This window comes from Copidosoma floridanum, unplaced genomic scaffold (genome assembly GCF_036245765.1).
Source record: "Copidosoma floridanum isolate Cflo_tuat_1 unplaced genomic scaffold, Cflo_Japanese_pri ptg000032l, whole genome shotgun sequence".
Lineage (NCBI taxonomy): Eukaryota > Metazoa > Arthropoda > Insecta > Hymenoptera > Encyrtidae > Copidosoma > Copidosoma floridanum.
Window position 1 is genome coordinate 7438823 of NW_028321909.1, and position 16329 is coordinate 7455151.

The 16329-nt window shown below is 38.9% G+C and overlaps 2 protein-coding genes across 2 annotated transcripts; one reads left to right on the forward strand and one right to left on the reverse strand.

Moving 5' to 3' along the window:
- Window positions 1-225: 225 nt before the first annotated feature.
- Window positions 226-12403, forward strand: LOC106645941 (uncharacterized). Its single transcript, XM_089597494.1, has 16 exons — window positions 226-1026; window positions 1413-1517; window positions 2058-2213; window positions 2321-2362; window positions 3204-3228; window positions 4236-5020; window positions 5293-5397; window positions 5514-5669; window positions 5941-5980; window positions 7810-8609; window positions 8682-8786; window positions 8865-9020; window positions 10331-10395; window positions 11218-11884; window positions 12143-12241; window positions 12350-12403. Exons 1-16 carry the CDS (start codon window positions 226-228, stop codon window positions 12401-12403), a joined length of 4161 nt encoding a protein of 1386 aa, XP_089453620.1.
- Window positions 12404-13020: 617 nt separating this feature from the next.
- LOC106642029 (kallikrein 1-related peptidase b22-like) lies at window positions 13021-13758 on the reverse strand. The gene is made up of 3 exons (XM_089597495.1): window positions 13690-13758; window positions 13329-13625; window positions 13021-13206 (listed from the first exon to the last, which is right to left on the reverse strand). The coding sequence occupies exons 1-3, from the start codon at window positions 13756-13758 to the stop codon at window positions 13021-13023; spliced, it is 552 nt and encodes a 183-aa protein (XP_089453621.1).
- Window positions 13759-16329: the final 2571 nt, after the last annotated feature.

Below are 16329 nucleotides of genomic sequence, written 5' to 3' on the forward strand. Positions count from 1 at the left end.
GGACAAAGACACGCGATTTACCATGCAAATAGCCGAGGCAATTACATGTACTTTGCAAATAAGAGCAGTTAAACATCCATTGCACGCCTATTTGAGTTCCTTTGATCGCTACTGTGCGTCGTAATAACGGGTTGTACTATGGGACAAAGGAAAAAGGAAAATCCGCAGAGAGAGTTCGGAGCGTCCCATGATATAACGCACCCTTGCATATTTGTAACAGTAAGAATGGACCTGCTGCCCGTGCAGTTCCGCGCCCTGAGATACTTCGGTCTGTGGTACGAGGCGCCCGAGGAGCACCGGTTGCCAAAGATGGCCTACCGCGTCCTCGTGTTCCTCGTCATCATCCAATTCACCATCCTCCAAGTGAAGAACATCCCCGACCCTCGGGACTTGGACATCGCTGTCCTCTCGGACGTGGTGTTCCTGCTGTTCCTCTACTTTGCCCACGTGTTCAAGCTCCTGGTGTTCGTGCTCAAGCGGGCCAGCGTCCTCGAGCTGCTCGGCGAGCTACGCTCGTCCATCTGCCGGCCCCGCGACGCCTACGAGGCCACCACCCTCGGCAAGTACAAACGTAGAGCCAGGAACGTCTACTTCTACCGCATGATCGTCAGCACGATATCTTGCTCGATATTCTTCCTCGTACCGATCGCCAAGGCCGGCCGGCCGGCGTTCCCGATAGCCGCGACGTTTTTCGAGGTGGACGGTAGCGCCGTGCGCTTCGCCCTGGCCTACCTGCTCCAGGTGGTCGCCGTTTACGTGACCGCGACCACCGAGGTCTTTCTGGACTCGACGGTCTGCGCCTTCGTCATACTGGCCAACGCGCAGGTGGACTTTTACCGGCACCGGCTGATCGTCAACGGCGGTTTCGCCCAAGGCCCGGGTGGATCGGTCGGCCGGTTCGTCGAGCACCACCTTATCATCCAGAGCATCGTCCGCCGCGTCCAGTCTACCTTCATGGGGATCATCGTGCCCGTCTTTTGCTTCGGGCTCATCACTCTCTGCACCAGCTTGTTCAAGTTCACCCAGGTACGGTTGCACTTGTGTTTTTAGTACAATCAGACCTTGTGCCTTTTTTTTTCTTTATTGATTTGGTCGATCGGCTGTAAAAGTAGTTTGCACAACCTTTAGGTTCGTTCAAGCCCCCCCCCCTTGGTTCGGTTCGGTTCGGTCGGTTCTGGGACCAAAAGACATTAAAAAACACGCGTTCACGAGAGTTGGTTCCAGAACCAAAGGTCCGAGGCGGTCGGTTCTAGAACCAAACTCTTGTGAACGCGTGTTTTTTAATGTTTTTTGGTTCCAGAACCGACCGAACTGAACCGAACCAAAACAAGGGGGAGCTTGAACGAACCTTTTATCAACAACAAAATTTTGGGGGGGGGGGAATAACATGTTTGATGATATTGTTGTTTTAGATATCGACAACCCTGTTGGATCGCGCTTTTTGTTCGTTTTACCTTGCATACTTATTGTATCCCATTTACGTGTACTGTTGGTACGGAAACGAACTCCAAGAAATGGTTAGAATCATACACAATATACGTTTGAACATGTATACGTGTCGAAATCTTTGAGAGTGAGAAGAACTCAACTTTTTTTTTTTTTTAACATTTCTTCTTTTGTAACAAATAAATGTCACTCAAGTTAAAATGTCTGCTCAAATATCTATCAAAGATAAATTATAAACAAACTTCAATCCGAGAACTATAGTAGAATTTATTGACAATGTGCATTAGGTCGAAAACTATGGAAATTGTAAAGTTTCTTCACAAAGTTTGTACAGTTTTATGAACAATCAAATAAATTACAGTCGCTTTAATCAACACTTTCGACTTTATCGATACTCGAATTTATGTTTGTCTCGAGCACACTTCCTTGACATCTAATGATCTCCTGAAAACACGTACTATTGAACAGTTGAAGCTGAACATTACCCTAAGAAACATGAGTTTTAGAATCTGATTTGTGTTTCAACTTCGACAAATGATTTTTCTCAGAGACTTTGACACGAGTGATATTCGATAGAGTGTAAATTTTTACCATCAAGTTTTTAACCGCAGAACGAGAGTATAGCCGACACCGTGTACAAAAGTGACTGGACCGCTTTGACGGCGTCCCAGAGGAAGAGCCATTGGTACGTTATTTTCATCAGTCAGAAGAAACACGAAATATCGTATCACGGACAATGCGTTTTGTCCCTGCAAACGTTTATCTGGGTACTTATGCCCTACTTTAATTGCTAAAACAAATATTTTACGTAATAAATATATAACTATAAATGCACAAAGATGTATTTTTTTTTTTTTTTTTCATTGACGCGCAGATGATGAAGACATCTTACGGAGCTTTCAACTTGCTGCAACAAGTTTCTGGAGACAAATAATCTAATTATTTGTGGGCACCAAAAATACACGCGAGGCTACGTAATTGTCAACACAACTTTTAGAATATGTTATACGGCGGTTTATAGGGATAGATGTATCAAACGTATAAGGAGTAACGGTGAGAAACAACATGTATACAATCATCAGTTTCGTCCAGTCTGTAACATTGTTGAAAGTGTATACACCTGACCGGGATGTGAGAACGATTTGTAACTTTTAATACGTATATGATAGATTTAGGAAACAATTCAATTTTCGTAAGTGCTAGATCACTAGATGTTAGATATGTATCAATCTATATTATCACACTTTTGCACGATATTAAATAAATCAAAACAGTGAACGGCATATCGTTGTGATGTTAATTATGTACATGTATATTTTGATAAACTTGCCCAACAATGAGATGTACTTAATTTAGTGGTGTATAGTGGATGCAGGGGAAAAACAATTCTACACACACCGTCCATACCACTTATACTTGTATAGTTTTTGCCCCAACCCAGCAATACACAATGGACACGACATTGCACGAGCTTCGTTTATCAAACGACATCAGAGACAGGGAGCACGTGTAATCGGTAAGAAAATTGGAGCCCTACCGCCGTAGTATGGATGGAGGGGTTGACTTGGTTGGATCCACAAAGATACACTGTATACTCGCGGAAATTGTTGTGCCTCATTATGCATACGTATACCCGATCGTGTTTCCCCGAGAACAAAGAGCTTGTCGTCGCATTTCACATAATTTTCCATCGTATACCACCAACGTTTGCATATTATATTCTTACCGATGATGATAATAACGTTCTATCATGCTAGTGTGACATCGAATATCCAAGCAACTGTATGCGACTAACGTATGCTCTTGTAGCTCGAATCGATCCCACACTGTGAAGTACATCGAAAAAGGATTCGGTGAAATATGAATTAAAGAATATAATTTTACTCCTGTCAACTCTGTGAGGCCAGTAATTATGCTTGTCGCTAAAAATGCTAAAAGTTTCGTTCACTTTAAGGTTTTTTAGTTTAACACATATAATATGTACGAACCGTCGGGGATAATCCTATTTTTGATTATTTTAAAGCAAAACGCTCGATGATTCCGTCATACGGTTTGCAAAAAATTACCAAAGTTACGTCAAACCGAGATGCGGTGTATACGTTAATTACACAGGTAAAAATTATACACAAGTAAGTACGCACTTCATTTTGTTGATTTTTTTTTGTTTTATCGATCACATTATCCGATTTCACAGAATAAATATGATAGAAATGTTTTCAAAGTATACCCGTCTGACGTTGTGCTTTGCTTAAACCTCAATGCAATGTAGCTCCTTGTATATATGTAACCGAACTTCAGATTCACGTGTAACAATGGAAGATTCATACGTGGCGACATGTAAGAAAATATACACCAACGTATAGTTTATCGATCTCGCGCTGAGAAACGTCGTACCTACTCATCATCATTTCATGTAACGTATATACTTACGATGCATATTATCTCGAATTTCTCGAATAGCCAATTATGAATAATTATTTAAGTACAGTGGGAGGGAGGGAAGAGCTGTTTGACCTCAAATAATCAAGATGTAGAGTACGAGGTTTCGTCCAGAATTTCTTGGCAAAATGTTATTGCCACCAAGTTCGGCTCAAACGTATCCGAACATGTGATGTACGCACCTTAGACAGAAATGTCACTTAACGTTTCTCCAAAGACAATACAGTAATTCGTGTTTTTCAATATCTGAAATAGTATTTTTTTCCTTAAAAAATTCACAACCATAATTTACAATTACTTACAAGTTGTTGTAACAGTGTTACTTTGTAAAGACAAGGGTTGACGCATAGATATGGAGGTTTTGCCGTGCAATTTTCGCTGCTGTCAAATTTTCGGCATGTGGTACGAGAGCAGTAGCTACGCAGTTCTGAAAAAAATATATAGATCAGCGGTGCTCGTGATTATCTTTCAATTCATCATAGGCGAGATAATCGAGCTCTTCCTCATGGAAGGCGACGTGGGTGAATTCACGGAGCTACTTTACCTCGCCTGCACCTTCGGTGCGTTTGGCGTGAAGCTATTGAACTTCATAGCGCGGCGAGAAAAAATATTGGATCTGCTCGAAGATTTCAAGTCGCAAAATTACCAGGCCAAATCACCTCAAGAATTGCAACTGTACGACAAGTACAGGAGAACTGCGAAATTGATTTTTTTGTGCGCATTTGCCGCGTGTTCTTTGATCGGCGGTGGGCTTTGCTTCCTACCACTGATCGTCGCTTCGGAAAACAAACAGCTCCACCTGCCTTTGCGGTACCTCCAATTTTGGGATACCTCGAACAACGTATGCTTTTGGATATCTTATGCGTTGAAAATTCTGTCCATCGTTTGCAGTGTACCACTCAACGTGTCGATGGACACGTTGATCTACGGATTTTTGATTTTGTCGACCGGACAGTTTCAGATGAACTCTTGCCGATTCAGAGACGGCCAAGAATCGATGAAAAGTTGTCTGAATCATTATTTGATGATTGTGGCCACGGTCAAGAAAATACAGAACTTTTTCGTCCCGGTCGTGCTACCTCTTTTACTTTCTAGCTTCATCACGCTGTGCACCAGCATTTTCGAGGTGTCTCGGGTAATTATACGTCATTTGTATTTTACCTTGCTATTTAACTAGTTGGTTAACGTCGATTTTACATTAATTAAACGAACGTCCAACCGCCCCCTGCTTATTTTGCAATAAGTAAATGCTAATCTTAAAAGTTTTCAACTTACAAGCCCACCTTTGGAAACTTTTGGAAAGTGCTTTTACAAAATGAGCTCGTTAAAGTATAATATTTGTTTACCATTTACCCTATAGTCTTTGGGTTATTTTGCGTTAGCTAATGAAAGATTCAACATTTACAGAGGCAAGTGGGCAGTTTTGATTTTTTGTTGCTCTCTGCTTACCTCGTTTACATGCTGTTTCAAATATTTTTCTACTGTTACTTCGGCAATGAGCTTAAGGTACAGGTAAGATATATACACGCTCAAGCTGTCGCATACACCAAAGGTGAAAAAATAAAATTAAAAAATTAATCCGGACTACAGTCAATGTCCTTACCATGGTCATTTATTATTTTTTAAAGAGTCAAGCTGTGCCGGAAGCTGTTTATTGCAGCAACTGGATTGATCGTACAAGGGAGGAGAGGAAAAATTTATGGCTCGTCATGTTATTTGCTCAACGTGGCTGCGACATATCTTTCCATGGACAGTGCAAATTATCCCTCAACACATTTACATTGGTAAGTGCGCAAATGATAATGAAGGAACGCGAAATTTGAAAAATAATGTATACAAATACGGATTGGGCTGCTTGAACGTGAATCAAACAGCTGTATTCGTTAGTAACTTTTTTCAATTAAAAAAAAAAAAAAAAAAAAATGTTTTCACTACAGATACATGCATAGATCAGCAATGATAGTAATCAAAATCATAATTATAATAACAATAAAAATAATGATTACAAGAATAATAACAAGAAATCACTGCATTTATTTAATGTTGTTCTTTTAGGTGGTTAAAACGTCATATGCGGCTTTGAATCTATTGAAAAAATAATTAAAAATGATTAGGTGCAGTAGTCAGAAAAGGTACACTTGTATTGTTAAAGGTAGAAATTATTTACTAATAAAATTAATTTAAACGCATGAAATTTATTTTTTACTCAATTATTATTTATTTTTATTATTTATTCCGTTTATTGGAGGGTTACCAGTATATTGTGTTGTTTGTTATAGTTTTTTATATCTTATACAAGCGAAGAAAACAGACTTGTAATTCAATAGCATATACTTTTTGTTTTAAATTGGTACCAATAGTATATCTACTTTGCTAGTATATGTATGATATATAATTATTATTAATCTTTTTTGATTGCAATTAGTTTGATGTTTTGTAGATATGTTAGCCCAATTCAAGAGTAAGGCTTAAGATGCAAAAAATATATTATTAAATAAAATAAATCTATAATTAACAAACGTGACTTTTCTGGAATGATCAAAGTTTACACGTCCTGGTGATTAATTGTGTCGCAAAGAATTGTTTTGCAAAACAAAAAGGCACCCCATCCTGTATCTAACGCGACTAATACACGTGGCACTTGTGTCTTTGTAGGGCGTTCATTCACTGTCACCCCTTAAATATTTGCTAACCATTATGCCCCACCATCGTCTCAAGTACAGATACCCTCGTTTGGGTTATACAAAACAGCAAATCTCCAATAGTCAGTTTTACACTGAAATGTGATTTTGACAAATGAATAAATAAAAATATAGCACGCAATATAATGAGTCTTACTGCCAACGAGAATACAGTGATAAATAAAATTCCGGTACAAGATAAGATTAACATTATTTACTACGATAAACGTCTAATGTAAATTATTGTTAATTGTATACAGTCATGTCAGTTTGATGGATAAAAAATATTGAACTTGAAAAGGGCTGTACGTACCCAGCCGAAATAACGTTGATTAAAAATTGTATTTATTAATAAACTCTCGTTGGCCAGTTTCGAATCGGGGCTGAGCATTTGTTTCTGTATTTTATCAGTGTTGAATCAGGACAGGATAATAAATTTTTTTTTTCACCCACGCTTCGGACTGGCAGTGTCATAAAGAAACTGGTGTGTGTTTGCAACAATGTATTTTCATATTTTTCATGATAATGTTTGACGTCACAACCACTCAATGCATCCACATACCGTGCATCCATGTATTAACTTTTTTGATAGACGGTTAATAAATATATTAATCCATATAATGATTATCTCTCAAAAGATTTTCTTTGTCTCGGGTCTCCTTTGACCGTGTCCTGGTACTTTGTATTTACATATACCACGTCTGTTTGCATATAGTTTGGGGAGCTTCTATACCAATATGTAAACACATTTGAGACACCAGCTCGGCACGTCGCCGGTGTTGTTACGGGATAAAGGAGTATAAATCGGCCAACCGAGTTGTTCACAGTCTAGATGGACAATAAAATATGTGCCGATACGCAAACAGAAAATGTATATTTGTGTAAAAATATAAGGAGATAATTGCTCAGCCCCAACGTTTTCTCTCTAACTTCAGCCTTTATTCGACACTTGTCCTCATCTCTCGTTGACGCACTGCGTACCAAGTGAAATACATATTACATCACTTGACATATACATGTATATAATATCAACAAGTGGCGTCAAAGTAACTCGTTCAACTTTAATTTAATTCCAATGAAAAAACTTACTTCGGCAACTGAAAACACAATCGATAATTGACCAACATCCATGCGCGTCTGTACGTGATGCATATTTTTCACGTTTACCGGTCAGAGTGTGATAAAAGTGTTTATGGACGCGGTGGTCCATAAAGTAAGTGGCGCCCATCGAAACGACTTCCAGCCGGCATGGACGCGCTGTCGCCGAATTTCCACTCCTTGAGACTTGCCGGGCTCTGGCGCGAGGAGAACGAAAGCTTCGGGCTCGCGAGAAGGCTGTACCGACTGCTGGTGGTGGCAATCGTGTTTTACTTCACGTTCACCCTGACGGCCGAGATCGCCCTCAAGAGCAGCGACATCGACCACCTCACCGAGGCCCTGTTTTTCGCCACCACGTACCTCACCCTCTGCTTCAAGATCATCAACTTCCTGGCTCGCCGGGACAACCTCCTCGAAATCATCCGCGATCTGAACCACCCGCACTGCCAACCCAATGGCAAAGAGGAGACGACGATACTGGCTAAACACGCGACCACGTCCACGAGGCTGTTCACGTTCCTCATGGGTTTCGCCATTTGCGACGCCCTGGTCTTTTTTTACACCTTTGCGTCCAAGGTGGCTCTCGGCGCGCCAAGCTTGCCGTACAAGACGTACCAGTTTTACGAGGTCTCCAGTCCGCGAGTCGCGTATCCTACGGCTTGTTTCCAGGTGGTGGCCAACGTGTACTCCATCGTCATCAACATTTCCCTGGACACCATGTTCGCGGGGCTGTTCATGGCGATAACCGGACAAATGGAGTTGAACGCCCGTAGACTCGAGAAGTTGAGTCGCGGTGACGTGGTTCGCGCGAGAGATTGCGTCGCCCATGGGTTGTTGGTTCGAGGAGTGACGGAGAAGGTGGAGTCCCTCGTTGTGGGAGTTGCCATACCGTTTTTCCTGCTCAGCATGGCCAGTATTTGCACGAGCATGTTTCAAGCCTCCAAGGTAAATGTTGGACTTTTTCCTCTTTTTTTTTTTTTCCTTTTTTGTACGCGTATCGAATCGTCTGTTCTGCAGTACAACTTCCTTAGCTCGGATTTCGCGGGGATTTGTGTTTTCTCCCTGTGTATTTTGCTGCAAGTCTTCATCTACTGCTGGTTCGGCAATCAACTGATGCTTAAGGTAAGCCAACTTCTGTTGATCCATAGAATTGAGAACTAAACTAAAATTCACTGTCGTGTATGGTTGTATGAAAAACAGAGTCGAGAAATATCAAACGCGGTCTATGAATGCGATTGGATTTCAATGGATGCCCGTGAGAGGAGATTATTGTTCGTTTTGATGATTTGCAATAAAAAAGGCCAAAGGATCTCTTGTCACGGATTGTGCGCACTCAACATGAAAACATTCTTATGGGTATATATGGTTCATTTTCTATTACCAACTACCTTTTGTTTCTTCGTCTTTCGCTTGTTATCTAATTGTGAATATTATTACCATATAGATAATAAAAACTTCGTATGCCACAGTGAGTTTATTGCATCAGGTCAATACCAGAGCTTAACAGTATGTATTTCCAAATGATTGATGAATACATCTCTCTCTCTCTCTCTCTGGTTAATAATGAAATGGTAACTGGAAACATGTTTACTATCATATTTGACTTTTTCCCCATACTGTATTTTTCGCAATAGTGTGCGGAAAATAGGTGTTTTCTGCACTATTCTTAGTGTGGAAAATCGATTTTACCGCACAGTGTGCGGAAAGGTGTGTGGCAAAGGTTTCTCCACACACCGGAAAACATTTTTCTACATACCAGAAATCTTGCATGAAACGAATTAAGATACCGTGTGAGTACAACTATCATAACACTACCTGGTCTTAAGTCTCAACTCCCAACTAAAATTCCTTCTTAATGAAGCTTTTTGTTAATGCCATTAAACTATATCATATTACAATTTCAGGAAATTTCATTGGGAACCACAATCCCATTGTGTTAATGTGGGGTCCTTTAACGAAATTTGTTACAGCTGTAAAATTCTTTGGAAATATTTTTGTTTAAGTAGTTCAAAGTTTGTTTTTTAAAATAAAATTTCAATTTCATCCAATTCCTACTCTTATATTTGAGGCATAAAATTACTTTTTTTTTTGAACGATCATTTAATATTTTTGCAGTTGGGGGGGGATTTGCCCCACCCTCTGACCCCCCACCATCCTTTGACCCCGCACAACCTTCCTTGCGAATAATCAACATACTTACTATTTTTCTCACACTTATGGCGAAAAATCTTGTACTCGTGTGATAGACTCGTGTCAAACACGACTCGTGCGGAAAATCGTCTTTTCCGCACTTGTTACGTAAATAACTATTATTTGAAATTCAAATAGTTATTCAAATGTATTTTGGCCCAAAGTTACGATCGACACTTGACTAGTGAGATGTTTTTGATTTATAAAATGCCAAATTGTACCCTTTTCTAGTACTTTTAGTTGACAAATCATTTAGGTTCTTCCACCTGCTTAACCAACATATTGCATGTAGACATATAAAATACAAATTTCATTATACTCAAAAGTAAAAAAAAAAAAAAAACTTCGATGTCAGGTTCAAATTTAAGCATTGACATACATATTAGCTTTGATCAATTGCAGTTTTTTTAAGTCTAAATTCGCATGTTCGACCCTCATAAATTATGTACAAATGTTCCTTTGAATTTATTTTTCAGGTTCCACAATCGTGCAGATCGCAGAGATCATTCGACCCGGTAATCTTGAAGACGACGCCCTTTACGTTAGCATGCAAAATTATCATGTATAACAGTATTAAAATAAAAATAAAAGATTTGTACTTGAAGCTTACCACATTTATAGAAACAATGCTAGTCTTCGTCGATGCGCCAAAACTGAATGGTTTCAAAATAATCATTTACTTCGATCTAATGGTAAGATTCACTTTTATAATTCACCAATGAAAATATATTTAATGTACTCTAGAAAAAATGTAAAATCAATTCCTTACAAATCAGCCCAAGTTGTAAAAATAAAATGGGAAAGAAAAAAGGATTTTTTTTTTTTTTTATAAATCTCAAACACCACACAACCCATCAAAATATAGAAACTTGGTGTCAGCCCGACGCACACTTCGTAAGTCAGTGCAATCAATGCAGTGCCATGGCAACGCCAAGTTCCTGCATTGACATGTAAGCGTTTTAATTTTGGATTCCTTCGCTCACTTCGTTAAGCTATGCAAATTGCCTCTCTCCCCTTTGGGTATAACATATATACCTTCGAAGTGCGTCACACACCAGCAACTTCGCTCAACTTGCACTACAAACGACGAATGCATAAACACACCATGAATAATGCACCATTAAATGGCGAAACTTCGAAACGGACTACCAACGACAATAGTCCATATACCTGCTGGTTTTTGCGCTCTGCACACAGAGAACAAAAGCTCTCCATAGATAATATACACGATGGACGTGTTGCCGTTCAACTTTGCCACTTTGAGACTCTGCGGCATCTGGCACGAGGAAAACGAGGAATTAAGCTTGGCGAGGAAATGTTACGGTTTCACCGTCACCTTCGTCATTTTTTACTTCACGTTTAGCCTCACGGCCGGATTGGCCCCCAAGGAGTTCAACGTGAGGGACTTCACGGAATCGACGTTCCTCGCATCGACGTACCTGACGCTCTGCTTGAAAATCGCCAACTTTGTGCTCCACCGGGACGAACTGATCGACATCGTGAACGACCTCTGCGTGCACCACTGCAAAGCTAGGGACGCCGAGGAGTCCCGGATACTGGCGAGCTACGCCATCACCTCGAAAACCCTGTCCACGCTCATGATGGCCCTCACCTACTTCTGCTTCTCCAGCTACAACTACGGTTTCGTGTCCAACGCCATCGGGGGAGTCCATCAAGACGAGCTGCCCTTCTTGACCCACCAGTTCTACAACGTGTCCAGCCCGAGGGTCTTCTACGCCACGGCTACTCTTCAATTCGTCTCGGCTATATACGGCATCGCCATCAACATCGCCTTCGACACTATGTGCGTCGGCCTGCTCATTACATTGGCCGGACAGTTGGACTTGAACGCCCACAGACTGGCAAAGTTGCAGCATGGAAGTATCGCCAGGATAAGGGATTGCGTGGCCCACAACGTCCACATTCACGAGGTCATCGAGAAAGTCGAGTCCTTCGTCATCGGGGTCACCGTGCCTTTCTTCCTGTTCAGTGTGATAAGCGTCGTCGCGAGTACGTTTCAGATGCACAAGGTAGATTTTGTGATCTTTTTCTTTTCCAACTAAAATTTTATCCTCATTCGCTGTTGTTTCGTTGCTTTTTGTCTGCGCGTGTGTGTATGTGCAATACAGCTTCTTCAGTCCGGATTTCGTCGGTATTTTTGTGTTTATGGTGACCGTACTGCAGGAAGTGTGACATTTTCCAAATCAATTTTCAAACGGGCGGTTACAATATAATATAATTACGATCCGTTGACAAAATGCGTTTTCGAAAATTCGATGAACGGCGAGGAGAGGAAAATGTTGCACATGCTCATGTTGAACAACAAGGAAGGCCGTACCATTTCGTACCGCGGACAATTTGCCCTTAACCTGGACACCTTCGTTTGGGTTTGTATATTGTTGTTGAGGGCACTTCCTGATAAATCGCATCTTTTTTTCATTTTACGATTCCGTACCACGTACATATATGTATATGCCTACATGGTTACTTTGCAGATGATAAAAACGTCTTACGCGACACTCAATTTGCTGCACAACGTCAACATTTGAACTAGTGCATTAACGAGCAATCAAGTGAGTAATCGGTACGATTACGTTGGACGTAGTATTATTTTATACTAGATAATTAGACATGTGTATTTCGTTGCGCAATAAAAAAAATGAACGTTAAGTTTGACTAAGAGGGACCACTTCAATGGTATTCAGTCGTAGCGTAGTTATCAAATGAATGCTAAAATCGAATTAACAAGTTGTAATGATATTAACGAAGGCACATTAATCCAGTACTCATAAAAATAAAAACATGGGAGACATTATTAGTGATTCGAATAGATTTTAATATATATATATATATACATGTACACAGTGCGAAATTCAGCAAGAGGAGTGAAGAGGAGTGATGTAAAAGTGAGGTAAAAAAAAGTTTCGATTACTTCACATAGTGTTTAGTCGTACTGGTATAAATTTTCTTGTAATGTGTACATATTTATCTGTGACATCTATGTAACATCAAATACTTGTTATTACAAAATCGTACGTTTGATAGATAGACGTATCTATTAAAAGTTATTCGGCATACATTTATGATTTTCGATGGCTTAAAAATACTTGCATGCAAAAATTATTCAAAGTTTGGAGTTTGATGTCAATATGATTGATCGAAATCATCAGAAATCATAACAAATCATCGTCGCAGGATCGCAACCGTAATTTATTGCATTAAATATAGAAGAAAGAAATTTTGACACTTTGATGTAATAACTTGGAGTGTAAGTTTCGTCGCAGTCGGTTGGACCAAAGGATTGTATCCCGATCAAAACGCCATTACGGACGAGTGGGCCTCCACTGTCACCCTTAAAGTTTCAACATGTCGTTTAAGTTGTACATGATTTTGTGTCCAAATAAAATGAGAAAGATGTCTTTAATTATACTTTTTTAATAATATTTCCATGTCATGAATGAAGTAACGACTTACCCGACATACACCCTCTGGTCCATGAATACTCGGACGAAACTTCGTTTTCGCACACAATATCGTATCCTCCAACAGCACAAAATGTCTCTTACATTCGGATTGGCTCAATACATCCGTCACGAGATAACGAATTCGACCAGTGGTTTTACTTAGAACTGAGGTGCCGGGTATCGAGAACAACTCATGCATGCCCAGACCAGTGACGTTGGCTTCGGCGTTCTCATATGGTACATTATCTAGGGGTAAACCAACGGAACTCAGGCGATCATCGAAAAATACATTAAATTCCCCATGAACCTTGAAAAATAATGACATTTTACAATACTTTGATGGTAAAAATTCGTTGTATAAAGTATTTTACCTTTAAAATAGCAGTTGAAGTTAGCAACCATAGTATTTGAGAAGTGGCCAACTTTTTTAGTACGTACATTTTCTCCACTCTGCGGGATACCAAACGAGTGTAATCAGTGATATCCGTAACACCGGCAACCACGGTAATATTAGAAGAAATAACACTTCCAAAAACGTCCGTTAAGCAGCTAGATGCACTAATAATGTGCTTACTGTTGATGATGACACCGCTGCAAAAGTTCAACTCTCCAACCAGAACAGTCACATGATAGGTGAATTCATTTTTTCCAATATCGTTACCACCGCGTATTTGTTCGGTTGGAAGAGCGATAGCTGTAAAGAGAGAGGGAAAAAAAGGTGATACGTATACGAACTTGTCGGCTTGGCATGGAAGATAGTCTTTGAAAAATAAGTTTTTCCTTTAAAAAACCGTAATAATTACTTTGTTTGGATTATCGCACCAAAAGAAAGTCTAGATTGGTTGGAAAGTTATAAATCAGGTTTTTTTTTTTTTTTTTTTTTTTTTTTTCAAAACATAAAAATTAAAACTGTCTAAAGAAAAACCTTGTATTGCAATAAGATCTGTGTAGTTTTTCCTGGAAATCAGTTTATTACGTATTACTTTCCAAAGTTGTAGTGGGAAAAAAAAAGAATTTTTTTTTTTTTCAACACAAATCAAACTATAAGATTATATTACAAAGCTGAAGACACCAACCAAATTTAAATTTTGTTTACAGACGTAGGGTTATTTATTAAAATTTGATTACAAAAATAATTAAGACTGAAATAGTAAAATAATGGCTTACCTTTGAAATTAAAAAAAAAAAGCAGTAAAAAACATTTGACTAAAACGTAGCAAATCATTTCACTTTGTTCTTAAAAATTCGTGGGTTCTGATCTTTATTTTATCAAGTCAATGAATCGCGTAGTGTCACGTACATTAATATTGTCACAAGTGATTGGATCCCCCTTACCACCTTGTCCCCTATACCACTATAACAATGCCTGATGGGGGGAGAGAGTACAGGTGCGATGGGTATAAATATAGCGGAAAAGGTGCAAGGGACTGAAAAAAAAAAAGTGTCAATATTCTCGGACGATTAAGCAATGATTTTTATAGCACTTTATAAACACTAACGCGACGCGACTCTTAATTATAATAGAATTTTCTTTAATACGCATTAGTTGTTTGGTATTTCTTATATTCAAAGCAATGTCGTTATCTCAGAACAGGCGTTAAGCGAGTATTGTTCATTATTTCAACTTTTAATCTATGCGACTTATAACTTAGTCGTTACACACCTGACACTTTTGTTCGAGGTTGCAACTAATTGATCTCATAGGTATGGGTTTACTAATTTTATTTTTTCCGTAATACATAATATGTACATGAAAAATCAAAAAAACACTTGTTTTCCAATCATTATTCATTTATTTACATAAAAAGTTGTGAAAAAAAAAGTTACATGATTCATGGCAACATAAAAATCGCAAGGGTTAAACGTTGTACGGTCGTTTGCAACGATGAAAAAGTAAGAAAAAAATGTAAATCAAAATATTGTCCTCCAAATAGTTCATCAAAGTAGTGTCGACAACGTGAACCATAGAACATGATGCGCATCTACTAGTTATATATTTACATAACTCATTATTCCCGATTAAATTACAGTACACATTGCATCATTGTAGAATCGCAGTCATCATTTATCGCATTGAATATGAAAGGGAGATAGTCCGACACTCTGGTGTAAAAACTAGGAATCCAAAGTTCGTCACAGTCGGCTGGACCGAAAGATTGCACCCCAATGACAATGCCTTTGTGAACGAGTGGGCCTCCACCGTCACCCTTCAAAATTAAATGCATTCAATTGAGCATGTTTTATACGTAAAAATAAAAAAATAAAATAAAAAATAAAAAAACAATAAGTACAAACATTTGTCAAGCACATAATAACAATAATAATAATAATAATAATAATAATAATAATATATCATTCACGTAACATCCACGTTGACATATACATATCTACATGTACTCAATTGCGCATTTTTATACGTAAAAATAAAAAAAAAACAAAAAAAAAACAATAAGTACAAACATTTGTCAAGCACATAATAACAATAATAATAATAATAATAATAATAATAATATATCATTCACGTAACATCCACGTTGACATATACATATATACATGTGATGTTGGATGTTCGATGCCAATCACTATAACTTACCCGACATACTCCTTCGGGTACAAGGTCGTGTCGAAGAATGGCTCTGGCGCATAATATATTTTTGTCGGTTTTAATCCCATTCAAATAAACATTGCAAGCAACTTGATCGAGTACAGTAGCCGTGAGGTAACGAATTGTCGAATTGTACACGACAATGGAAAGCAGGGATTGATCTCTGTGCGAGCTCGGGAAATTGTGAGTGCCGATGCCACTTATGTTGGCTTTGACGCCTCTGTACGTTGTATCATCAACTGGCAAACCAACGGAACTCAAGCGCTGATCGAAAAATATGTCTAGTTCGTTGCGTAACTTGACAGATGATGAAAAAAGAAAAAACAAAACTTTAACATACGTTGAAAAAATACTTTGAAGGGTAAAAGCTTATTGCATGTCTCTCAAGGGGTGTTTTACCTTTAAA

Bases quoted from the DNA above. Each gene is read 5' to 3' on its own strand.
- LOC106645941 (XM_089597494.1), top strand. From the start codon at position 226: ATGGACCTGCTGCCCGTGCAGTTCCGCGCCCTGAGATACTTCGGTCTG. The intron at 2,363-3,203 runs GTTTCTGGAGAC...CTATCATGCTAG, and splicing joins CTTTCAACTTGCTGCAACAA to TGTGACATCGAATATCCAAG. The intron at 9,021-10,330 runs GTATATATGGTT...TTTATTTTTCAG, and splicing joins ACATGAAAACATTCTTATGG to GTTCCACAATCGTGCAGATC.
- LOC106642029 (XM_089597495.1), bottom strand. From the start codon at position 13,758: ATGTACGTACTAAAAAAGTTGGCCACTTCTCAAATACTATGGTTGCTA. The intron at 13,626-13,689 runs GTAAAATACTTT...TTATTTTTCAAG, and splicing joins CTTCAACTGCTATTTTAAAG to GTTCATGGGGAATTTAATGT. The intron at 13,207-13,328 runs GTAAGTCGTTAC...TGAAACTTTAAG, and splicing joins GACCAGAGGGTGTATGTCGG to GGTGACAGTGGAGGCCCACT.